Source organism: Pelecanus crispus, chromosome Z (genome assembly GCF_030463565.1).
Source record: "Pelecanus crispus isolate bPelCri1 chromosome Z, bPelCri1.pri, whole genome shotgun sequence".
Taxonomy (NCBI): Eukaryota; Metazoa; Chordata; class Aves; order Pelecaniformes; family Pelecanidae; genus Pelecanus; species Pelecanus crispus.
Window position 1 is genome coordinate 45,119,331 of NC_134676.1, and position 25,359 is coordinate 45,144,689.

General features: G+C 41.9%; 1 protein-coding gene across 2 annotated transcripts in view; it reads right to left on the minus strand.

Annotated features, from left to right (window-relative positions):
* Window positions 1-20,323, minus strand: part of TUT7 (terminal uridylyl transferase 7) — a 38,395-nt gene extending 18,072 nt beyond the window's left edge. For both annotated transcript variants that reach the window (XM_075726230.1, XM_075726229.1), the window contains exons 1-11: window positions 20,289-20,323; window positions 17,748-18,274; window positions 12,720-12,895; window positions 12,048-12,164; window positions 10,869-11,046; window positions 10,314-10,402; window positions 9,212-9,263; window positions 4,096-4,165; window positions 3,086-3,212; window positions 2,209-2,328; window positions 1,074-1,205 (exon numbers count right to left, since the gene is read on the minus strand). In XM_075726230.1, the coding sequence (XP_075582345.1) occupies window positions 1,074-1,205; window positions 2,209-2,328; window positions 3,086-3,212; window positions 4,096-4,165; window positions 9,212-9,263; window positions 10,314-10,402; window positions 10,869-11,046; window positions 12,048-12,164; window positions 12,720-12,895; window positions 17,748-18,243 (1,557 nt within the window). In that variant the 5' untranslated portion in view covers window positions 18,244-18,274; window positions 20,289-20,323. The remainder of the gene's footprint in view (window positions 1-1,073; window positions 1,206-2,208; window positions 2,329-3,085; window positions 3,213-4,095; window positions 4,166-9,211; window positions 9,264-10,313; window positions 10,403-10,868; window positions 11,047-12,047; window positions 12,165-12,719; window positions 12,896-17,747; window positions 18,275-20,288) is intronic.
* Window positions 20,324-25,359: the final 5,036 nt, after the last annotated feature.

Consider the following 25,359-nt stretch of genomic DNA (forward strand, 5'->3'; position numbering starts at 1 on the left):
TAAAGTCAGATTATGAAACTTCAAAATGAAGGACTGCAGCATGGCATCAATAAAGAACAGCATCAATGATTAATAACAATTCCTTATTTACGTGCTTAGGCCATAGTTTATAAATTTCCAAGAAAATATCACATCTAGTTTAACTGGACAAAATAGATTATGTAGCCTATTTTTTAGCAAAGCCTAAGCTGTTTTGTTAAGCATCATAACATGCAATCATATAGTGATACTGTTTCTTGCTAAGTATTATAAAATAAATAATTTATAAGAATAGTTCAAAGCTAAGAGGAAATATTTTTCATATGCTTAACCTAATTCTGAGATAAAATTGCTTCAACTCTATAAACTATATTCTCCCCTGACAGATTAGGGCAACGAAGCTGGGGAAGGGTCTGGAGCACAGGCCTTATGAAGAGCGGCTGAGGGAACTGGGGTTGTTTAGTCTGGAGAAGAGGAGGCTGAGGGGAGACCTTATTGCTCTCTACAACTACCTGAAAGGAGGTTGTAGTGAGGTGGCTGTTGGTCTCTTCTCCCAAGTAGTTAGCGATAGGACAAGAGGAAATGGGCTCAAGCTGTGCCAGGGGAGGTTTAGGTTGGATATTAGGAAAAATTTCTTCACGGAAAGGGTAGTCAAGCATTGGAACAGGTTGCCCAGAGAGGTGGTGGAGTCACCATCCCTGGAAGCGTTCAAAAAATGGGTAGACGTGGCACTTTGGGACTGGTTTAGTCTAGTCTACCCTTGATTGGTTTAGTGTGGACTTGGTAACGTTAGGTTAATGGTTGGACTGGATGATCTTAAAGGTCTTTTCCAACCTAAACAATTCTATGATTCTATTATTCCATGATTAAAACCCCTGGTCTTATTAAAGAGTTTGAAATAACACCTAGTTTCCTGCTAGCTTGTTAGCACCAAGAAGTAAGCATAGTAAGCATGGTATCAAGCAGTCATGCAAACTTTTAGTTCGGCTTGTGGCTTTGCAACATAAACACTAAACAAAAATAGAAGATGGTTCTTTTTTCAAGAACAGCAATGACTGCTAGACTACTACAGAAATAAACTAAATAGTTCAGACCTTGCCCCTTCTAGGGGAAGTTTCTTGTGGCAAATCAGAATCATCAATGGGGTTATGCTCCCAAACCACAGCATCATTCTCAACTTCTTTCAGATGAAAATTAGTTAATTTGTTTAATGAAAATCCTCCAATCTAAAGGAAACAGAAAAACAAACATAAAGCTAAACATCATATGAACTTTAAATCTCCCCCCCCCCCCCCCGCCATGGTAGTAAACCAAATTAAAAACAGAACAAAGTTTAAAAATAGCTGTTCCAGGCCTAGAATATATCCCAATCTGCTTTGCTCTTCTCCCTATACTTCTCTATAAAATACTCTCAAGAGTTCAGTGCTTGTGGAAGGGTATTCATATGTCACAGAACCTTGTCTTTGCACATTACACAAGCATAAATATGTATTTTTTAACTACATGGCCATATACTGTAGGACTGTTCTTTTATTCAGTGCAGAGAGTGGAGAGGCTTTGGGAATGAGTCAGTCACGTGCTGAAGGAAATTGTTAACTGCAAGGCCCATGTAATTGGTTATGGAAACTGGACCATGCACACTAAATATAACAGGTCATTATAAGAACAAAAATGTGTGCCATGAATATAACACCTGAATGGTGTCCTGGAGAATTGGATTCTGACTTTGTGTCCATAATACAACGCCTGATATTAAGATGCATTTCAGCTTCTAAACCCAAGAAATACGTGCTCTAAACCCCTAGTCTGATCCCTCGGGCAGAAAGCACACCACCGTGCCCCCCAAATGTGGTCTACATTTTGAAGAATTTATGTCAAAATTCAACACATTGCTTTGGGATGTAGCTATGTGAATTCAGAGTTCTGAAAAGTCTGGAAGAAAGGTTGAAGAAATGAGGAAGTAGGTTGTTACAAAGTACATTATTCAATGCCCAGCTCTCCTTACTCACAAAATGGGCAACAGAGCACTTAATGACTACAATTGTGAACTGCATCCTTACAGCCAAGCATACAAAGGTTAGGAGTAGTCTGGCTGAATTCACATTCTTCCTGAATTCCTGCAGAAATAGCTGGCTTATGGCTTGCTCAGAATAGCAAGAAGCTGACAGGTTACACACCACAGGTGATTGGTCCTCTCATTCATACTATTCAGTGTATTAATACACATACCCATGATCCCAAATAGACAGGTAGAAAAGGCTCTTTCCTCTGTTGTAGAAAGAAAATAACCATTAAAGCGAACACATAAGGTGACAAGCCTCCCTCTTCAGGACGATCAACACGGCACAACTGTAAAAATAAATTGTGCAGTCATTAAAGTTTCAAGTGATACCGTGAAAAATATTCTTTTAATTACTGTTCAGAAGTCTGTCACATTAAATACTGACAGAAACTCATAAGTCTTTGACCTCTTGTGAGACTGACTTTGTTCTCAAGGCCTGCATATTTACTGGAGTCATATTATTACCATAATATTTTCAGTGTAAGAGCCATAGGATACAGACTGGCAAAACAGACAGCATACAGCACATTTGCAAAAATGATGATTTATTTTACATAGATATGGTACAAGCCAAAAGTTTTTCAATGTTGGGTTTTTTTTAAATCATATTTTAATTGCAGGTACACAAAGTTTTGGAACAAGTTATTTTAATTCACAAGAAAGTTTTCATTTACGTATATAGAAACAAGCAGCTTTTTCTTTCATTTTTTTCATGATGGATTAAATTTATGGGAAACTGGTAATTCCATTTCATATACATTCTTATGACTTGTTTGGTAACAGAGCAGGATACTTACAGTCTGCATGCCACTGGCTGAAGCTTAAAATTCCACTTTTGAAATTTAGTGGAACATTCTAATGCACAAATGATAGTTATATAATTTATAAATTTACAATTTAGAAAAAAATTAAATATCCTTTCACCAATTCGTTTTCTAAAGACTGTTTCAACAACTGTTTTCTAAACCATACCTACAGTCTTACCACCGTATCAATATTCATTCAATATTTATTCACAGATAGGGGAATACAAATGACTCTTACCTTTGCCCAGTACCTGAAGGCAATCACTAAAGGTACTACAGTAGGTTCCAGTTTTCCAAGTGTAGCCAAATGATTTGTTGTCAGACAAGCATTCTCATTCCCGGCACTCACTTTACAAATAAGGCCACTAAAACCCAAAAAGAAACAAAGTAAAAGATCTTGGAGGTTTTGTAAGAACAGCCATAGGTCAGATGACATCTCACAAAACAGTGTAGCAGAAGTCTGTAAGGAAAGACTTAACAGCCTCTCAAAGACACCGTATCTACATTAAAAGAAGCATGGAAAACCAATTTGATTTATGGTTAGGTTGAAAACATATGCATTATAATTTTCTATAAATGTGTTTTCAAATACAATTCAAATTTAAGTATTTGTTTCTAATGATACTAATTCACTGAACTAAAAAAAAAAAAAATTACAGTACTAATTTCCTTCATGAATCAAAACCATCTTCCCATACCACACCCATCAGAAAACAGTTTCTATGCTGCTTCTACAGCACAAGAAACATTTTCAAACAGTGAAAGATCAAGGCAGCAGCAAACAACTGGTAATATTTCTGTATCAGTAGCTGTTTGTAGAATGTTTCATGAATCTTAAGTGATATCCATTAAATGGGCAAAATATTAAAATGTCTTTCACTTGTTCTTAAAATACTAGTGAGGCTAAGCAAGCTGATCTTGCCCTTGCAGAAATCCATAATTTAATATGGTATTTACATTACCTATACAGAAGGAAAGTTTCTGCTTAAGCAGTTATCCCAAATGGAAGGGTAAGGGTACATGCTGGAAGCCGTAATGGTTGAAGGGATTGGGAAATACACAGCTGAGGACAGAACAACCCTTACCCTCTTATTCTAGGCTAGGAATGACTTGCCCATGAGTGTTAGTTTGTGTTTCAAGATCCATGGAACTGTAATAATTTAGTACAGAAACGTCATTTTTCAGATGTTGGTACATATAATTTACATTGCTATATACTATTAGAACACACAAAGTGACAACCGAGACCTTTGCTTTTCTCTGCACACCACCACTGGTATTCTAGCATGGAAATCTGCATCAACTTCCGTAAAAGATTCTAGGGGGGAGAAAGAAAAAAAAAAAAAAAAGAAGCCACGTTAAGCATGGTGTTGACAAAAAATATGTTGAACTGGATGCAACTAGGGGAGCACAGCTAGAACCTGAGCTTCTTTATATAATGACTAATTTTGAGACAAAGAACTCAGTACATCTGATAGATTAATCCCATCACTCCTTTAAAGCAAGTTTTTCATATGTGGTGGAAGGAATATGGTCTGTGCTCTATGATAAGCACTGTTAAGAAAATACTCCAGAAAAAAAGGAACTTTTCAAAATTCATATACACAGTAGGTATAATTAAGCAGGTATATTTTGGTTAAGTTCTGGCTTCAGTAATCCCATCATACAGACAGACCAATGACATCTGTAAAACAATGTTAGTGTGAAAGACGAAAAAAAACAGAGCGTTATGTCAGTACTAGACAGAAAGAAAATATCCAAGTTTATTTTCCCTGGTAAGCTAGAAGTGATCTATGTAAGTATAGAACAGGCTTACTGACATGATGTAATGTCTTCTTGCTATGCTTAATTTTTTATTTTTTCATCTTATTCTTTATATAGGTTTCCGAATACAATTTTTATCTTAACATTAAAAAAGTGCACATGCCACTGCAGTCCCTTCTTCTAGTAGGGTTTATTGATCCAAACTGGGCTTATTTTTTGATGCCTCACTGTTCCACTGGGCCAGGTAGAGAGGAAACTATGAAAAAACTTTAGATACCCAACTCAAAAATTCTGAAATGACAAGTTTTCTTGATGTTACCTAGCCATTTGGACATCTGACTTCTTTGACAAACATCTTGCTTTTGCCACTGGGGTACCTCAAATGCCTAATACTCTGTCCCTCTATCTTCTGACTCACAGAAAAAGGCTTTGCACCAGATTTTAATACAAATATTCCTTGCTTTCAAAACACATTAGAGATCCTAACTTCTCGGTCATCGTTCCTCCAGTCTGGCTGTACAATACAATATTCTCAAAACTGTGATGGTCATTTGACCAGACAAGAAAATGCACATACAATGGGAGGTAGGGGTGGCAATGAGAAAAATCTAGGTCAGTAAGTATATGCATGTTTAATACATGTTTGGAACCATACTGTCTGATTCAGGGAAGAATGCTGAAAGGAATGGGAAAACTCACCTGATTAACAGGTAGCTCAGAGGCTGGTGCAGCCAGTGGAATTCTGGTTTTTCCAATCATGGGGAGGTTTACACAGCACCAGGCCTGCTGGAGGCTGATGGAGATCAGCTGTCTCCAAAGAGGAAAAGGATTCTCACCCATGAGTTGGCAGGACTCATTGAGACGGCTTTAAACTAGGTTTGAAGGGGGAAGGGGATATAAACAGGCCCGCTAGTGAGGAGCCCAGGAGCAGCATGGCAACGTTGGGGGCGAAATCGATAGCCCAGCTCAAGTGCATGTACACCTATGCACATAGCATGGGCAACAAACAGGAGGACCTGGAAGCCCTTGTGCAGCACGATAGCTATAACATAGTCGCCATCACAGAAATGTGGTGGGACGACTCTCATGACTGGAGTGCTGCACTGGATGGCTATAAGCTCTTCAGAAGGGATAGGCAAGGAAGGAGAGGCGGTGGGGTGGCTCTGTATGTTAGGGAGTGCTTTGACTGTATAGAGCTCAACAGTGGTGATGATAAGGTCAAGTGCTTATGGGTAAGGATGAGGGGGAAGGCCAACAAGGCAGATGTCCTGTTGGGAGTCTGCTATAGACCACCCAACCAGGATGTAGAGGTAGATGAGGCGTTCTATAAGCAGCTGGCAGAAGTCTCGCAATCACCAGCCCTTGTTCTTGTCAGGGACTGCAACTTGCCAGACATCTGCTGGAAATACAACACAGTAGAGAGGCAACAGTCTCGGAGGTTCCTAGAGTGTGTGGACGATAACTTTCTGATGCAGCTAGTAAGCGAGCCTACCAGGGGAGGTGCCTCGCTTGACCTGCTGTTTACAGAGAAGGGCTTGTGGGAGATGTCGTGGTCAGAGGCCATCTTGGGCTTAGCAACCATGATATGATAGAGTTCTCGATTCTGGGTAATGTAAAGAGGAGGGGCAGAAAAACTGTTACTGTGGACTTCCGGAGGGCAGACTTTGGCCTGTTCAGGATGCTGGTTGGGAAAGTCCCTTGGGAAGCAGTCCTGAAGGGCAAAGGGGTCCAGAAAGGCTGGGCCTTCTTCAAGAAGGAAGTCTTAAGGGTGCAGGAGCGGGATGTCCCCATGTACCGTAAGACCAACTGGTGGGGAAAACGACCGGCCTGGCTGAATAGGGAGCTTTTGCTGGGACTCAGGGGAAAAAGGAGAGTCTACTGCCTTTGGAAGACGGGGCAGACAACTCAGGAAGAGTACAGGGGTCTCATTAGGCTATGCAGGGAAGAAATTAGAAAAGCAAAAGCCCAGCTAGAACTCAGTCTGGCCACTGTTGTAAAAGATAATAAAAAATGTTTTTATAAGTACATCAACAATAAAAGGAGAGCCAAGGAGAATCTCCACCCTTTGCTGGATGGGGGCGGGGGAACATTGTCACTAAGGATGAGGAAAAGGCTGAGGTACTTACTGCCTTCTTTGCCTCTGTCTTTAACAGCCAGACCGGTCATCCCCAGGGTACTCAGGCCCCTGAGCTAGAGGATAGGGATGGGGACCGGAATGGAGCCCTCATAGTCCAGGAGGAAGCAGTTAATGACCTGCTATGCCACCTGGATGCTCACAAGTCTATGGGGCCAGATGGGATCCACCCGAGAGTACTAAGGGAGCTAGCAGAGGAGCTTGCCAAGCTGCTTTCCATCATCTATCAGCAGTCCTGGTTAACAGGGGAGGTCCCTGATGACTGGAGGCTTGCCAATGTGACACCCATCTACAAGAAGGGCCAGAAGGAGGACCCAGGGAACTACAGGCCTGTCAGCCTGACCTCAGTGCCAGGAAAGATTACGGATACTGAGTACGCTCAATGGACATGTGCAGGTCAACCAGCAGATCAGGCCCAGCCAGCATGGGTTCATGAAAGGCAGGTCCTGCTTGACCAACCTGACCTCCTTTTATGACCTGGTGACCCACCTGGTGGATGAAGGAAAGGCTGTGGACATCATCTACCTAGAATTTAGCAAAGCCTTTGACACAGTCTCCCGTAGCATTCTCCTTGGGAAGCTGGCAGCTCATGGCTTGGATGGGCGTACTCTTCACTGGGTAAAAAACTGGTTGGGTGGCCGAGCCCAGAGAGTAGTGCTGAACGGAGTTAAGTCCAGTTGGCAGCTGGTCACGAGCAGTGTTCCCCAGGGCTCTGGTTTGGGGCTAGTTCTGTTCAATATCTTTATTAACAATCTGGATGAGGGGATTGAGTGCACCCTCAGTAAGTTTGCAGATGACACCAAACTGGGTGGGAGGGTCGATCTGCTGGAGGGGAGGATGGCCCTGCAGAGGGACCTGGACAGGCTGGATCGATGGGCTGAGGCCAACTGTATGAGGTTTAACAAGGCCAAGTGCCGGGTCCTGCACTTTGGTCACAACAACCCCATGCAATGCTACAGGCTTGGGGAAGAGTGGCTGGAAAGCTGCCTGGCTGAAAAGGATCTGGGGGTGTTTGTGGACAGCTGGCTGAACATGAGCCAGCAGTGTACCCAGGTGGCCAAGAAGGCCAACAGCATCCTGGCTTGTGTCAGGAATAGTGTGGCCAGCAGGAGCAGGGAGGTGATTGTGTCCCTGTACTCGGCATTGGTGAGGCCACACCTGGAATACTGTGTCCAGTTTTGGGCCCCTCAATACAAGAAAGACATTGAGGTGCTGGAGCGTGTTCAGAGAAGGGCAAAGCTGGTGAAGGGTCTGGAGCACAGATCTTATGAGGAGCGGCTGAGGGAACTGGGATTGTTTAGCCTCGAGGAGGCTGAGGGGAGACCTTATCGCTCTCTACAACTACCTGAAAGGAGGTTGTAGCGAGGTGGGTGTTGGTCTCTTCGTAGTTAGCGATAGGACAAGAGGAAATGGGCTCAAGCTGCGCCAGGGGAGGTTTAGATTGGATATTAGGAAAAATTTCTTTACAGAAAGGGTGGTCAAGCATTGGAACAGGCTGCCCAGAGAGGTGGTGGAGTCACCATCCCTGGAGGCGTTCAAAAAATGGGTAGACGTGGCACTTTGAGACATGGTTTAGTGGGCATGGGGGTTTGGGGTTGATGATTGGACTGATGATCTTAGAGGTCCTTTCCAATCTTAATGATTCCTAGTTTTTACTTTCATTATAAATGATCCAGCCACCAAGCTAGGAGGTGTGGGGTTGCTACTCTACCCTTAATTGGTTTAGTGTGGACTTGGTAATGTTAGGTTAATGGTTGGACTGGATGATCTTAAAGGTCTTTTCCAACCTAAACGATTCTATGATTTCCCATCTGTAGGCATAAAGCAGGGCAAGAAGTAGTAAAGCTACTTTTTACAATCTGCATTTAAAAGGACAGAGTTTCTTGCCCATCTTTTCATTTTTTGCCTGCATATGCTCAAATTGGTTTGAGTAAGTGCATTGTTTTAAAGATCTTAAACTTTAATTGCCTGCATGAGTGCATAGAGTTGTATTCATTACCTGAAAAAACACATGCATTTATGCAGAGATTTGTACGTGGCCTTACTGCACTAACAGGCATGTGCACATATTTATAGGAAAAGAGACCACAATCCAAAAGTACATTACCAAGTTTCTGATCACATGTTAGAAGAGCTTAGGCTACCTTCTGTACTATACATGGCTAATAGCGCAGTCCGGGGAAAGAAAGGCAGCACAGTCTACCTTAGGTTTAATGACATCTTAGAAGAAAACCTCCCACTAGGAATTTCTCTTATCAACACAAATAATGGGACTTCAATAGTCATAAAACTGAATACCAAACCAAAGTTAGTTCTGCCAATGTATTATCTCCTGCAGTATTTTTCAGTCTCACATCTTTCTAAAAATAGATTAACATGTGGTTTACCTGTTCAACAGAGGTGGAATTCAATAATACTAAGCAGTAATAGTTTAACAGAATTGAGAAGGCAGCATTTTTTTCTTACCACTGTTCTGGAGACTTTCTTGCACAAGTAAGAGAACATCTGGTTGAGTCATCTGTCAATAAAGGTAATAAAGCTGTTTTCATAGCCGTCAAAAAGGTGATTTCCCACAACTCAAAAAAAATTTTAAAATACTGCCCCTAGGCCACTTCTGTTTTTCTTCCAGAGAGGGGATCAAGAAGGAAACGAAATAACAGCAACTGAAAAAAACCTGCCTTAAGCCCTTGGTTATTGCTAAATTATATAAAAAGGAATACGAACTCTGCTTATTTTGAAGAAAAAAAAATAATACTGGAGTAGTTGTAAGTAAAGATACTTTTACCTCTATCAAAGACTTGGTTGTGGGGAAAAAAAACCCACCAACAGAAATACTATTTCATCAGTGTGCTTAAATGTGATTAACTTCTGACATAGTGGATCTACCTCTCAGCAAAGATCGGAATCATAGCTTTTTTGAATTATATGCACTTTATGTACTTGGATCCTTCTTTTCCCCTACAACATTGCCATCTTTGCTGCCTAGAGGAAATGCTGAATTGTCACTATGAGACTGCCAAATCAACTACAGCAGGAATAAGTATGGAATCAAAACCTTTTTACAGTCCTTAATTTCTTTTCAATGTTCAAGCACAAAGATGCATAGAAACAGCTGGCATGACAAATCAAGACTTTAAATTACTTCACATATAAATGATGTAAGCTGGTTTCATGGCTGAAAAATAACCTGGCTATCAAAAACTCTGATGTGCATATATCAGTACAGAAACAAGATCATGGAAGTGCCATTTAATCCAGCTGTAAGAGAAGACAAATAATGATCTGTCTCATAGGACTGCTAGGAGTACAGATGTTTAAAGTGTTTTCAGTTTTTCGGAAGGAAGGTTTGATAAAACACAAAGCTGTATTATACTGCCTGACCATTACTGGTGTATGAAGCAAGGAATGTTATTTTAAGACCATTTTAATGTGGTAGCTCTGTTTTACCCAATACATTTTCATAAAAAGTGCCACTACCACACTGTAAGTTATATTTAAACTATAATCTACGTAAAGGTGCAAACATTCAAAACCACTCAGACATACTTAATAAAACGGTCTTACTTACATTGGCAGGAAACTGGATATCTATGTTTATGTCTGAAGTTTTGAAACCAAATCTGCTACAGGAGGAGCCATACAATCTTAATGAGCACTCTGCAACAAAAAGAATTATACTGCATTTACTCTATATCTAATTCTAAGTCTGTAGCCACTTTACAGCATTGTCAGTAGATCTTAAACCTACATCTAGTTTTGATAACCACCAGAAATGGAGAAGGGTCTTCCAACAGCACAGAACTGTGTTAGTAAATCCTGCCTTCCATGCTGTTGCTAGTAAAGGCTTATCATGAAGGTCAAACGCCCCTCATGTTCTGTTCATCTTCACTTTCTACTACAGGTCTGTTTGGGTCATGAGCACCATTGTAATTTAATTCTGGTACAGGGTTATATTGCCACATCATGTCATTTAACAGACTAGTAACTGAATACACTGTTTTAGAATTTAGCTAGCCAAGGTTTTTAATTAAGTTTTCACTTTATGAGCTGTTGTTTTCTTTTTTCTTTTTTTTTTTTTTTAAAGTTGGCATTTCTAGAATTTAAAACAAATTGCAAATAATACCTGGCAATTTTTGACGCAGTAAGTTTTCCATCACTGTTTTAATGTTGAGCCTTTCTTCTAGATCTTCATTATTTAAGCCAAATTCCTGCACTACATTTTCAATAGCAACACCAATAGCTTGTATCTGGGAAGCCGTTGGAGGAGGCAGAGCGGTCAGCAGCTGTTCTTCTTGCTTTTCCTTTAAAGATAGTAAGACTGACATTTTAATCATTTTCTTGAGTTGCTTAATGTGCTAGAACGAATGCCTGCAACTCACCCCAAGTAACACCACCACAGGTTTTCCAGACAAAGGAGGTAATAGGAAGCAAGAACATCAAGAGAGTAACTGTGACAGGTATAAAGAATTAGATATTCCAGGAGGCTTCAGTAATGTGCAGAGGTACATATACATGTATTTGGAACATTAAAAAAAAGTCACCAATTCTTTCATCACCTATGAAGTGAGAAAGGGTAGGAGTCAAAGAGGAAGAAATAGAAAACCTGCAGAAGACAAATATTTCTGTCCACTTCACGCTGAGAAAGTAGAAGGAACTCAAGATATTTAATTAAAAAAATAGAAAGCAAAATTGAGGTTATGCTGGAAGCTATTTTGACATTTATGTTCAAAACAAACCTATTTCCTTTACCTATAAACAAGTCTGTAACACTCCACAAGTTCTTAATTTAATTTACAGTATTTCTGAATTGAAATCTTCACCCTGACATATAGGTTATGATTTCTAATTCTGCCATACCAATTATATTTGCTTATTGCTACTCCTCATTGCTCTGGACTTGATCAAAATTCTTCATTGTTGAAATATGCCAATGAAATATACACTAAGAAGAATACACATAACTAGTCTACAAGAATAATTACTGAACAGCAAAAAAGAAGAGTCAGTTGGTACAGCTTTTTTATTATACTTCAATCACCAGTAACAAAATATTACTGAGTTATACTTCAAATGAGGACTTCTTTTAATAATAATAATAGGCATGGAAAAGTACAAATTAAATTCCAAAGCTGAGGGCAGAAGCTAAGTCCAGGTCCCAAGTTTACTCATTTTTAAAAAGATTCAAACATGGTAAAAAATAAATGTGGAATGATTTTAGAAGCAGTGCAGTTTCACTGACATTAGTAGGGTGAGGACAGTTTCATATATCTGCATTTTATGCTTTTTCTTGTCCTTAACTCACCTTTAGGCTTTTCTTGTGTCTTTTCTCTTTAATATGCTTATGAGCAAAAGCCACCGACTCAATCAAAACATCACACAATTTGCAGGTATATTTTGCTGATGGGTAGCTTCGAGGATGCTAAAATAAAGATAGTAAAAAACTCTAAAATATGGAAAGATGTTACCTTCATTTAATTCAATACCTTTGCTAAATTGAATGACTGTAACTCTGAAGTCCAGAAATACTCACTTTAGGTTTCCTACCTCCATCTTTACAGTCAAAAAGTTTGCATATGAAATATAATGCCAGAAGAATGGTGGTACTGGGTCAATCAAGCCCAACAGCTTGTTTTTACAGTGGAAAATACCCAGTGCCCATGGAAGAATATATTAACTAAACAAACATACAATAAAACTTTTCTGGTCCACTGCCCCAGCATCTACTGATCTGATGTTAACTCATGAACTAAAGGAGCAGCCATTTGCCAAACCAAGATTTATTACAGTAAAAAACCAAAGGATAACCTGCCTTCTCTTCATAATTCATTAACAGCACCCATTTTGTATATTACATCAATTCTATAACTAGACTTTCTAGCTACAGTCAAAGAAATTGCCCAAAGTGTACCCTTTATATTGTATTTACAGACAAAAAAAACATAGGAGACAACTATACAAGTAAAGACAGTGGCACCTTCTTCAGTCTATAAATGCAGTCTCGCTTCAATCGTTCTTCAGCTTGCTGCAACCCTAGAAGTTCTTTTGCCGACAGCACAGATTCGTCTATGACAGGACCATCCACTTCATCTTGATCATACTCATCTTTTCTAGTTCTTCTTGATCTTCTTGGTTTCCTAAGCTTCTTCATTTCTTATAAAGAGTTATGAGAGCAAATTTGTCAAATAACTTCAGATTACCACACAGCATTTTGTTTGGTTTTTTTCTTTAATTACCATTCTACTTATGTGTGAGTCAAAGAAGATACAAACCATCTACCCTGCATGCTTTCATAATCTGTTCTGTGCAAGTCTCATAATAGCAAGAGTGTATATTTATGTCATAACCTATAGTACCTTCATTCCGAACTACTAAAACACACTCATTTGTCCCACTGAAGTCACCGACTTTTTTAGATAGCTTTGCTAAAACTGGCAAAAAACTAAAACTAAATGCAACAGACTTCACTGCCTAGTTGAGACATACCTGTATGTCATTATAATGAAAAGGTAAAATATATCTGTCCTGGTTTTGGCTGGGATAGAGTTAAATTTTCTTCCTAGTAGCTGCCATAGTGCTGTGTTTTGGATTTAGGATGAGAAGAATGTTGATAACACACTGATGGTTTAGTTGTTGCTAAGTACTGCTTGTGCTAGTCAAGAACTTTTCAGCTTCCCATGCTCTGCCAGCTGCACAAGAAACTGGGAGGGGGCACAGCCAGGATAGTTGATCCAAACTGACCAAAGGGCTATTCCATACCATATGACGTCATGCTCAGTATAGAAACTGGGGGGAGTTGGCCGGGGGGTAGCAATTGCTGCTCAGGAACTGTCTGGGTATTGGTCAGCGGGTGGTGAGCAATTGCATTGTGCAGCACTTGCTTTGTATATTATTACTATTATTATTATATTGTTATTATTATCATTACTGTTTTACTTTATTTTTATTTCAATTATTAAACTGTTCTTATCTCAACCCAGGAATTTTCTCACTCTTACTCCTCCGATTCTCTCCCCCATCCCAGCGGGGCAGGGGGAGTGAGCGAGCAGCTGTGTGGTGCTGAGTTGCTGGCTGGGGCTACACAATAACAATATCCAAAGATTTCAGAATGCCTGGTCAGACTTAGGTAGACAAACAAGCTAGAAGGTGAACTGACCCACAGACCACTACAAATATCACAAAATTAGCGAGCGTAGGCCAATCTGAATGATTTGTAAGAGCTAACAGCACTATGATATAGCACTGCCACAGCTTAGCTGACATACAACAATTTATTATCACCAGTAATAACTGCCTGTTAATGTCACTTGCCTTTCAATTAAGCCAGCATTTGGATCAGTATTGCCTTCACATTATTAAATAGACAAGTGAAAAAAAAAAAACAAAAACAAAAAGACCCCTATTGGCTATGTAAGTCAATAAAGAATGAGCTTGCTAAGTATTTGCACACATTGCTTAATAAATCTATACAACTGGCAGAATAAACATGCTTAGAAAGCTTGTTATGTTTACAGCAAAAGTTCTGGAACAAATTAATGTAAATACCACTTTTACTCTTCAGCAATCTTTGTCATCATTTTGAAGCAGGAATTGCTACTGGTCCAAAGAATACCTGTAAAAATCATCTCAGCAATGAATATACACAGGCCAGATTTTCACACATGACTTTACATCGCATCTTACCTTTCACTTGAACAGCTATACAGGATGACTAGATGCATGGAACTTCTGAAGTTCCCTGCTTCTGAGAAAGTTCACGCAACTTCCTTAGACTCCAAAACCCTTATCATAGCATGAGGTTTTAATTTGTAGTAATTAAAAAAAAAAAAAAGAAAAACCCAACCCACAACTGCTCTACCAAACACATTTATAAAGTTTCTTTCCTGAGACCACAATTTTTGTCTCTAACAATTGGCAAAAGGGAAATAGCCTGGCTGTGTATTGATTCAGGTCAGGAAGCAGCACGCATGTGCTGGTGGTGTAAACAGGAACAGGACAAGAATGGTAATATAACTTCTTTCAGCAGCAGTACAAGTTTATGGTGGAATAAACAGAACTAAGGCTTAAGAGGTTGCAGGGACAGTACTCAAAAGGAAGCTCTGAGGAGTAGAAACAGAAGTCTGAGTCTCTGAACTTTACGCATCCCTTCGTTTTCCATGCTGACTCTCCTGCTCAAACTCCTAACACGCACCACAGTTGTTTGACTACATTTTTGCTGATGGGTGTAGATAGAACTTGGAGAAAAATCTATTAAATTAACGTCTTCGCAGGAAAGCGTGTGACAACTACCTACTTACCAATTATTTCTGCAACCACTAAGTAACTTTAAAAAAACCCTACAAAGTAAATAAATACTTCTAATATTTGATAGTTACAGTACTGACAATCTAATTATAGGTTAATGAGTAAATAAAGTACTAAAGGCAAGTTAAAGTTCAAGCTCCTGCAGAAAAATCAGTGCCACAGAGATTTGGCAAACTCCTTCCTTACGAGCTACAATAGAAAGGCATAAAGGAAAGGGACAACAAGATTTCAAGTAAAAGGAAATGCTGAAAGAAACATTTTTAGTAATTGTTTGCTACTTCACATAGAATTAGAGCTTTTGAAGGGACCTCAAGAGGTGAGCTATGGCATGCCTATGCTTTGCAGCATGATGAAATGAACTTTGTCAATCCTGAGCAATGCTCACCTAACCTGTTCTTAAAGGCCTTCAGGCACATACTCCATGAGCTGTCCTGACAACCTCTTCAGTACTTCACTAGCTTTACCATTAGAAACTTTCCCTTTATTCCTCATCTGAACCTTTCTTGCTCAATTTTAGGCCCATTGCTTTGTGCCCCATCTATTGGAAAGATGCAAGCCAGATTACTACACCAGCTTTTTAATACCTTTCTAGACAGCTCAGGACTGTTATCATGCCTCCCTACCCTTTCCTTTTGCAGAAAGATTGGCAATTGTTTACAGTTCACGTAGTTTCTGTCTTCTGTGTGTCCTGGCATTCTTCTTGCCCTTCTTTGGACTGTTCCCATTTTATTCATTCCAGTGGGGTGCCAAAGCTGGACAGAATACTGCAACTGAGTTTACCAAAGACTGACAGAAAAAGGAGTACTTCAGGCTGTGAATCTGTTTTCATGCCTCACAAGACCATGACACTGCCTACTCACTATCAACTTCTGATTCACTAAGATTTCAGATTCTTCTCTGAAAATACTACTAGTTTATAACAACTTTTCTTCCTTTATTTTTACAGCTGACATTCCTACTTAAACAATGGCATTTGCACATAGTTCTTTTGTATTTCATCCTATATGTAGGTCATTTCTCTAATTGTGCAAAATTATTTTAATTTACCTTCCTGCTTTTCCACATTCAGTTCCCACCAGCTCCACAGCATATTCAAATTTAAAAGCACACAATTAATAAGCATGCTGTCTTCCTTCATCATCAGAATAGCGTAATAAACACTGAACAGAACAGAATCCTTGTAGATGCTTGCTCAATGCTTCCTATCATGTTGACAAAATCTTTGTTAAGTATTTTCTGAATATAGTTATCTAGCTCTGCAAGTCTCTTGTATTAACTTCATCTAGAGAATTTTCCCCTAGTTTACTTACAGGACTGTCACATAAGAGTGTCTAAAGTACTACCGTACTAGTACTAGCTTCTTCCACATCTACAGGGTACTGATCATCATTTTAAAGAAAGAAATTAGAAGGACTTGCATACTTTTCTCTTCACAAATCCATGGTTACTGCTACTCACCTCTTTGTTACCTTTCAAATACTTATAGTAGGTTACATTATTTGTTCCAGAACGGATTCCCAAGATAAAGTCGCGTACCATTTTTTTAATTCCACTTTTAAGAGATGCCTGCCCTTTCCTACATGCCAGTAGCTCACTTCTCCTGAATAAGTTTTCAGGTATGATTGCTGGTGGTTCCAAAAATATACTTCAGTGAGTTCCTGAAGTTTCACAGAACAAAGTTCATTAGACCCCGCAAATTTGAGAACAAACTTGCGAAAGCATTCTACTCTGCTCTCTCCCCATCGGAGGCTGAGCTTAAGTGTGCAACTTACTTCTCACAATGAGAGACACCGGGCACCTGCTCACAGTTTATCTTTTTAGTGACAGCTGATATATCAAGGGAAAGGACATCTAATTCCTGGACTTCCTGGTATCAACAAGCAATAGCTTTCCTTCTCAGCAGGGGGGCACGTCAATAGTGTCTTTGGCCCCCAGTCTTCACTAAAAGAAGACAGATCTCTTGCTAACAGAGAGGTTGTTCTGTGTTAGCAGCACCTCATCTGTGCCTTAGACTTTTTTATTTTATCTAATTACATTCTTTCTAAAACTTCCTCTTTCTGCTTTGATCTACTTACACTTCCTTCTGGTACTTACACTGATTGAAGATCTTATGATATTGATCACTTTATCCTCCCTTAGCCTGTTCTTTCTTGCATTTCAATACTTAGGTCACGTACTCTCATTATTAGTACCAGTTGCCCATAGCGAAGTTCAATATGCATGGAGAAATACTTTGCATTACTGCTGTATTACTGTTGCTAGTATGAAGTTCTCACCATACCTATGAGGCATTGTTTTCAATTTTCATTAAGATATGTTGTCGCAGACCTCATTGGTAGCTCCAAAATCTTACCCTGTACCAAATTAACTGAAACATCCCTTGCCAGCCTTGACAGATTCAATCAAATTGTACCTGGAAAACTGCAAACAGGGACACTACACAGATGTTGCAATCTACTTGCTCCTGCTGTTTATAAACCAACTTACAAAGACAACACAATTTATAAAACAAGTTCTGTATCATTTGCTGTAACAATTTGTTTGAAGTGCTGCAGTATAGTACAGTCAATAGTTTGCAATATATGACAGAACAAAAATGATTTTTTTGCTTTAACAATGAATCTTGAAATTTTACTTTTCAGTAACACACAAAGAAAGCTACTTTACTGGATAGCGATGTAAAAACAAACGTGTTGATTACCAGAGCTTCCTTTCTGCATATCTGGCACATCTTCACTCATTAAGTCTTCCTGAAATTGTCGTCTTACATTTCTGTTTCCACCACCTTCAACCTCATGAAAAGAGTCCTTTCTTGTCCTGCAATGTACAGGAATCCAGGCAACAGATCTGTACTCTCTCCAGCTGTCAGACGTACCACGGTGGTCATCAGATACCCACTTCTTCATTTGGTCTCTTTGGGTATCATTTAACTTTGACCCTTGACTGTAAGTCGTGTTTTTAAGTGAACTTGGGCTACTCAAAACACTACGTGGCCCTCGCCTGGGACTGCTTCCATAATGACCCGGTGTTGCCTTTTTCTTTTGCAGGCTGGTCTCTGGTTTATTGCTATGGCCATTTCCGTATTCATCCATGACTCGGTAGTCTTTCTGTAAGGGGCTTCCTTTTAATTCTTCTTGATGTAAAATTTCCTGTTCCTTATTTTGCTTGGCAAAACAAGGTTTTGCAACATCTCCCATGGTTATTGCTGTCCAACTCAGTGATTCCCGCCTAGAAATTAAAAAGTTAAAAACTGTATTTTAAAATTAATCAAGCAATAAACATGGGTTATTATTTGTTATGGAAATCTCAACAATCAAAGCCTTAGCTCTGTAATACCATCAAGGAAGGCAAGTCTTGGTGGAAAGCAAAATTTGCTCCAACCAAAAAAAAGGCAGTTCAAAACTCAGCTAGGTTTCTCCCCTTAAAATGTCTAATACCTATAGGTGATTCACAAAATGCAGAGACAGCCTATGGCTTTTTTAGGCATTAAGGTCTAGACCCCTTTAGGACAGATAACGACTTTTAAGAGTCCACATCAGAGTTTCAGCTCAGTACAGGAAAGCTTTGAAAGAATGACTGAAGTAACATTGTAGCATGTAGAACATGTAATGTAGAACATGTAGGAGGCAATAGCAAGGATGGCCCCAGTGCCATTCTGTATCATCTGAATAGTCTCCTTTCCTCACAGTAGACACTGTTCACCTTGTTAAGAATGAAAATTGTGATCAAGGAGAAGACAGAGATGTGGAAGTTGAGTAACAATCCATCTGTCAGGCAAATCTGATTCAATGATTAAGAAACAATGCTGTACTGCCCAGTGCACTCTGCACGTTTTACCTAAGACCAGCATTCTGAGGTCTCTCATTACTGGGTATTAAAGCACTCATATTTCTTATTATTTTAGTATTCTCTAAACATCTGGGCTACCAATTTGCTCTCTCACTTGGTCGTGTCCATGTTCTTATTGTACAAGAGGGAGCTGTAAGTCCAGTGTTATCATAAACTCATGTGGACTGTGAAAGGGGAAGTCACCTGGAAGAGACTGACTAAACACGTGTAAGCAGCAGCAGTCACATCAACACCGAATACTGTAAGATTTAAATATAGACACATACAACCAAACAAAAAAGGTTTTTGCTTTCAAAAGACATGTATGTGCTTAAGGATGCAGAGAAGGCTGTAGGGCATTTAGAAGAAGCACCTAAAGAGCAGGAAATGCCCTTCTTTTGCCTTTAATATGGGAGTAGGGTACCTCATTTTCTTAAATGTTTTTTTTAAGTTCTGCAGGCCCCAAAGGCACCCTTAGGCATCTCAGTGTCTGCTTTCTATAGGCTTGAGGCTTTTAGTGTTTATCCGCCTCTTAAGCAGAAGAGGTTTTACATGAGTGACAAAACAAGTAGGATTCCTGTCCTAAAGACCTGACTTCATAGCCAGTTACATACGACTGCGGAGATGCAGCTATGCCAGCTGAGAGCTGAAAGAAAAGTTTCAAACGCGCAAAGGGAACGTGCTTCCTATTCTAGGAAAGAAACTGCTGTCAAATCTGAACTTCAGAGTGACCTAAAAGCAACTCGGTTTAGAGTCATCCCTAGAAGCAACGCCTACACCCAGCCGCCAGGCTGGATGACGACACGCTCCCTGCACTGGAAAGGAGCGCAGAGTCAAAGTTTACACTCGCCTCTGGCTCCCAACCACGACGGGAGGTGCGCTGGTCTGGCAAAGGGGGGCGGGGGCGGGCTGCCCCGGCGGGTCACCAGCAGCGCAGCTGGGGGACGACACGGCTCCCTGCGGGGCCACAAGCAGCGGCCAAGTTGCCAGCGGGACGCAGGCGGTGATGTTACGATACCGGCCCTCCGTCGCCACCACGCAGGAAACGCGGGCCGGGGCTGCCTTGCTCCCAGGCGGCGGCCCCCGGCCCCCTCCTTCCAGTCCTCCCACCGGCTGACGAAGGCCCCCAGCCCCCTCCTGCCTCCCCCGCCACCCCTCGAACGAGCCGAGGCCCGGGGGACGGCCCGGCGGAGGCTGGGGGGACAGGGGTGCAGGGCAGGCGGGGACTGCGTGGCGCAGGAGAGCTCGGCCCGGCCGCCTCAGCCGGGCGGCCCGCGGCCCAGGCAGGGGAAGGCCGAGCAGGGAGGGAGGCGTAGGCCGGGGGAGGGGGGGGGGGGGGACGGGGGACGGGACACCGCTTGCAGCTGGGGAAGGCCTTGCCCGGCCACCACCCGCCGAGGGAAAGGGCACTCACCGGCCGCCGACGGCCCGCCTCCTACCGCCGCCCCGCCATTGTGCCGCGGCGGAAGCGCGGCCCCGCTCCCTCCGCGCGGCCGATCCGCCCGGGTCTTCCGGCAGCCACGGCCCCGCCTCACGACGCCCGCCGGGGCCTGGCCTCGGATCGGCGGGGCGGGGCGTGTGTGGGAGGCGGGGGGGCTGTATTTGGGGGTGGGTTTTGGCCGCGGGGGGAGGGACGGCGGGGGGGCGGGAGGGGCGGCCGGGGGCGGCCGCCCCTCCCGCCCCCCCCGTCCCTCCCCCCGCGGCGGAGCGGGGGCTGCAGCAGCCGCGTCCCCCCCACGCTGCTGGTGGCGAAAGCCTTATGTCACGGCCAGCCCCGCCAAGGCAGGACCCCCCCCGCCCCCGAAGTAGCTAATGTTCAGAGCAAATTACGAGAAAACCGCAAATTACAGGAGGTGGGAAAACCTGGGGCAGGTGGGGAAGTGGACACACGCCGCGTGTCCTCTAGAAGAGAAACTTGTGCTTCCCTTGTCGCTAAATCTATATTTCCATTCGCTAAATTTCCCTTCTCACGGAATGAAGTGACCTGTGTGTTTTGTGAATATTGCTTGCACTTGCTCAGCCTCTTCCTCTTACAGCTTCCTCCCGTTTCTGCATGCCCTCTTCGTTACCTAATTACTGTCTCATTCAGGAGGGTCTCCTCCTACCACTCTTTTGCATCCACACTTACGGAAAAGAGGTGCTCTTAACTCGCCTTATGAGACGGTCGTCATGACAATTCACCTTCCTGTTCCAATCCAGACTTCCTGAGCAAAATGCGTACAAGTATACAGATTTTGAAGGGAGGTAGAGACTCCCCAAAATTACTTGCGGTACCTTTCAAAGACAGGGCGTTACAGCTCTATAGCCTAGCGCTTTGTATCAGCACTTAGAAGTTACTTCCGCCTTCCCCTCTGTGACCCCTTCAAAATAAGAAAAGTCTCCTGGCAAGATGCCGTCTGGAGAGGGCCTGGCATGGAAAGATAGCTTAACTTACCCAAATCATTGCTGTGAGCGCACGTGGCTGGGGTGCCCAACGCAGAAACATTTCTGAGCCCTGTCTTGCCTCCTTCTTCCATAAAACTGTTTGAGTGGCTGCAGGCTGAGCTCGTTTCTTGTCATACTGACTGCAGCGGGTCAAACAGTGTTTTGGTCTTACGGAAGCTCCTCACTAGTGCACCTGTGCAAGACTGTCTCAAGTTCCTGTCATTTTTATGAAACTAAAATTCCTGTTGTTTTTATGAAACTCATAGATTCTATTTTAGACTTTAATTAGACAGATAATTGTATACTCAAATACTAGCATTTTCTGTGATCAGACAGACACAAGAGGAAGTGAGCTAAAAGGGTCATATGTTCTAAATATACATGATACTTGTATAGTATCTTGTATATAGATACTATATATCTATATAGTATATAGTATACTACTATATCTATATAGATAGATACAAGTATATAGATACCTGTATAGATACTTGGAAGACCCAAACTTTGATTAGCTGAGGTTTTTTTTCTAAATAGGTAGCACAAAGAGACAATTAGTCAGCTTTTGTGAGAAGAAGTAAACATAGTGTACTGAATACAAATATACTGAAATGGGAAAGAGAATTAGCAGATCTTGCTAAATTTAGCTGGAATAAAAGAAAAAAGAGAGAGAAATTAAAAAACATTAAAAGAGCACACCTCACTAAATCAAAGTAAGATGAGCCAGATACATATAAATGGTAAGACTGAACTTAAAGAACAAATGACAGTACTGGACATCACAGAATCATATGTTATTTTTTAAGAGATGTAATCTCTGGAATTTCTTGAGCACTACTCTTGAATCTGCCACAGACTTTTTGCTCCAGCTTAAGCAAGTCATTACATTTCCAGCGTCTCCGTAACTACTTTTACTTAGCTCAAACAAGTATTTGGTACATTTTTTAAACAGCTTTTTTTTGTATGTGTAGTGCAACAGATACTATTTTCCTTTAGGAAAGCTTGCCCACCAAGAAAAAAAAAAAAGAAAAAAAGATTGAGGTTTTCTGTGGTTTTGTGCGATAAACTGGGCCAAAGAGGGATTGGAAACCTCCCATACTGGTTCTAATGGGGATGGGATTGTCCAGGCATAGGAGTGGTAGGAAGCAGAGGTGGAGTGCCTGTTTTGACTGTGACTCAGCCATCTCTTGGAGCCTCACCCTGCTGTCTTTGTCACCTCAGCATTTCACTGTTGCAACAGTCTCCAGCTTGAAAAGCTACTAAGAAGTATTGAAAATGTTGCTGCTTGTCTACATCAGTGGAAGTCTGCAGCACTTACACGTAAGTCAGAAAACCTGTCTCCCAGATATTTTATAGTGAGATTTTCCTGAGGACAGTGGAGCTGACCCATTTACACCTGAAAAAGACTTGGCCCAAGTGTCGTGTCCCCTCCCAACTTCTCGTGCACCCCAGCCTACTTGCTGGCAGAGTGGTGTGAGAAGCAGTAAAGGCCTTGACTCAGCACAAGCACTGCTCAGTGGTAACTAAAACATCCCTCTGTTATCAACACTGTTTTCAGCACAAATCCAAAATATAGCCGGATACAAGCTGCTGTGAAGAAATTTAACTTTATCCCAGCCAAACCCAGTGCATTTTCCGCCCCTTACTCCATGCCATTTATGTCATGGTCAGGTCCCACCCTACCACAATACATCCTCATTAACTACCCCTTTCCCTGTAAAATGCTTGTGAAATGTCCATAAATATCCATAAAATGTTCATTGAGTTCATTTGGTCTATGACTTTGGGCTTCATCTGTTATGGTATTCAACTCAGGACAAGAGAGGTGGTGTACTGCATGGAGTTACTGAGCACCAAAACCAGCTCAACTTGGGTCACTGCTGCACTTGCACTGCTTCTTGTGAGGTTGGTCCTTCATTGGTTCAGGTGGTTTCTGCTGTAGTACTTCCTGTAACACACAGCTCAAATCACGGGTTACAACAATTTAAAGGTATATCCATTACATTTTCCACCCCTGATCCTTTTGGACTAGGCCCTAAGTTTTAACATTGCAATGAATTCCTCCTCTTGCCTCTAGCTTGGCTAGCAGCAAGAGGTTCCTGCTATAATACCTTTGATATATGGCAAGCCACAGTAGTGGTGACATACAGCATCATGTAACACTGCCATCATACAACTCACACCATGGATTATTTTCACCTAGGATTAAATCACCTTGAAGTACAGGTTGGACTTCCCCATCCTTCCACATTACCCACCAAGTGCACTCAAGTCTTGAGCAAAAACAATTCTATGAATAGGTTTGCCCTTTCATGAGGAACAAATAACCCAGACTGTGTTCCCCCAGCCAGTTCCTTATATGCGCTACGGGGACCTTATCTCCTTCCACAGTGCACAGGGGTTTTGACTGGGCAGGGCCAGGTCAACTGGCAGATCCTCTAGTGTTAGCTAGCCAAGTGGCTTCTGCTAAATATGTATCTCAATGCTTGAATGTCCCAGCTCCCATTGGTCTCAGTGCGGTTTTTGACAACCCACTGTATCATTTAGCTTTCCCTGAGGCTGGTGCGTGATAGGGGATGTGATACACCTAGCCAATGCCATGCTCCTTGGCCCCGGTGTTTATGAGGTTGCTTCGGAAATGAGTCCCATTGTCTGATTCAATTCTTTCAGGTGTGCCATGTCACCATAAAACATGCTTTTCAAGGCCCAAGATTGTATTCTGGGCAGTGGCATGGGTCACAGGGTATGTTTCCAAACATTCAGTAGGCGCTTCTACCATTGTAAGCACATGGTGGTTGCCAAGGCAGGTTTGTGATAGTGTGACATAATTAACCTGCCAGGCTTCCCCATATTGATATTTCCACCATCGTCCTCTATACCAAAAAGGCTTTAGCCGCTTGGCTTGTTTGATTATGGTGCACATTTTACATTCATGGATAACCTGAGCAAGTCTACCCATCAGTCATAAGCCCATTTGTATGTTGCATCCCTTCCTACATATCCTGATGTGTCATGGGCCCATCAAGCTATAAATAGCTCACCTTTATGCTCCCAGTCCAGATCCACCTGAACTGCTTCAATTCCAGCAGCCTGATCCACCTGCTGGTTGTTTTGATGTTCTTCAGTGGCCCGACTCTTGGGTATGTGAGCATCTACGTGATGTACTTTTACAACCAGGTTCTCTACCTGGGCAGCAATATCTTGCCACAATGCGGCAGCCCAGGTGGGTTTGCCCCTGCACTGCCAGTTGCTGTGCTTCCATTGCTGCAACCACCCCCACAGGGCGTTTGCCACCATCCATGAGTCAGTACAGAGATAAAGTACTGGCCACTTTTCTCATTCAGCAATATCTAAAGCCAGCTGAATAGCTTTTGCCTCTGCAAACTGACTCGATTCACCTTTTCCTTCAGCAGTTTCTGTGACTTGTTGTATAGGACTTCACACAGCAGCTTTCCACCTTCGGTGTTTTCCCACAGTATGACAGAATCCATCTGTAAACAGGGCATATTGCTTCTCATTTTCTGGTAATTTATTACACAGTGGAGCTTCTTCAGCACAAATTACCTCCTCTGGCAACACTCCAAAGTTTCAGCCCTCTAGTCAGCCCATTACCACTTCCAGGATTCCTAGGCAGTCAGGGTTTCCCATTCAAGCCCATTGCATTATCAGTGCGACCCACTTACTGCACATAGCATCAGCTGCATGATGTGTAGAGGGGACCCTCCCTTTGAACATTCAGCCCAGCACTGGCAGTCACAGTGCCAGGAGGAGATGTGCTTCTGTACCAACCACTTCTGAAGTGGCTTGAATTTCTCCATATGCCTCTAATATTCCTTTTTCAGTTAGAGTGTAATGAGCTTCAGGTCCTCTATATCCCAAGCTCCAAAACCCTAGAGGTCGACCTCAAGTCTCTCCAGGTGCTTTCTGCCAGAGGCTCCAGGTGGGGCCGTTATCCCTGGCTGAGGCATAAAGCACTTTTTCACATCTTATCCTGTCTAGTAAGAGCTACTGCACAAACTACCTCCCATTTAATTTATTCAAAGGCTTGCTGCTGCTCAGGA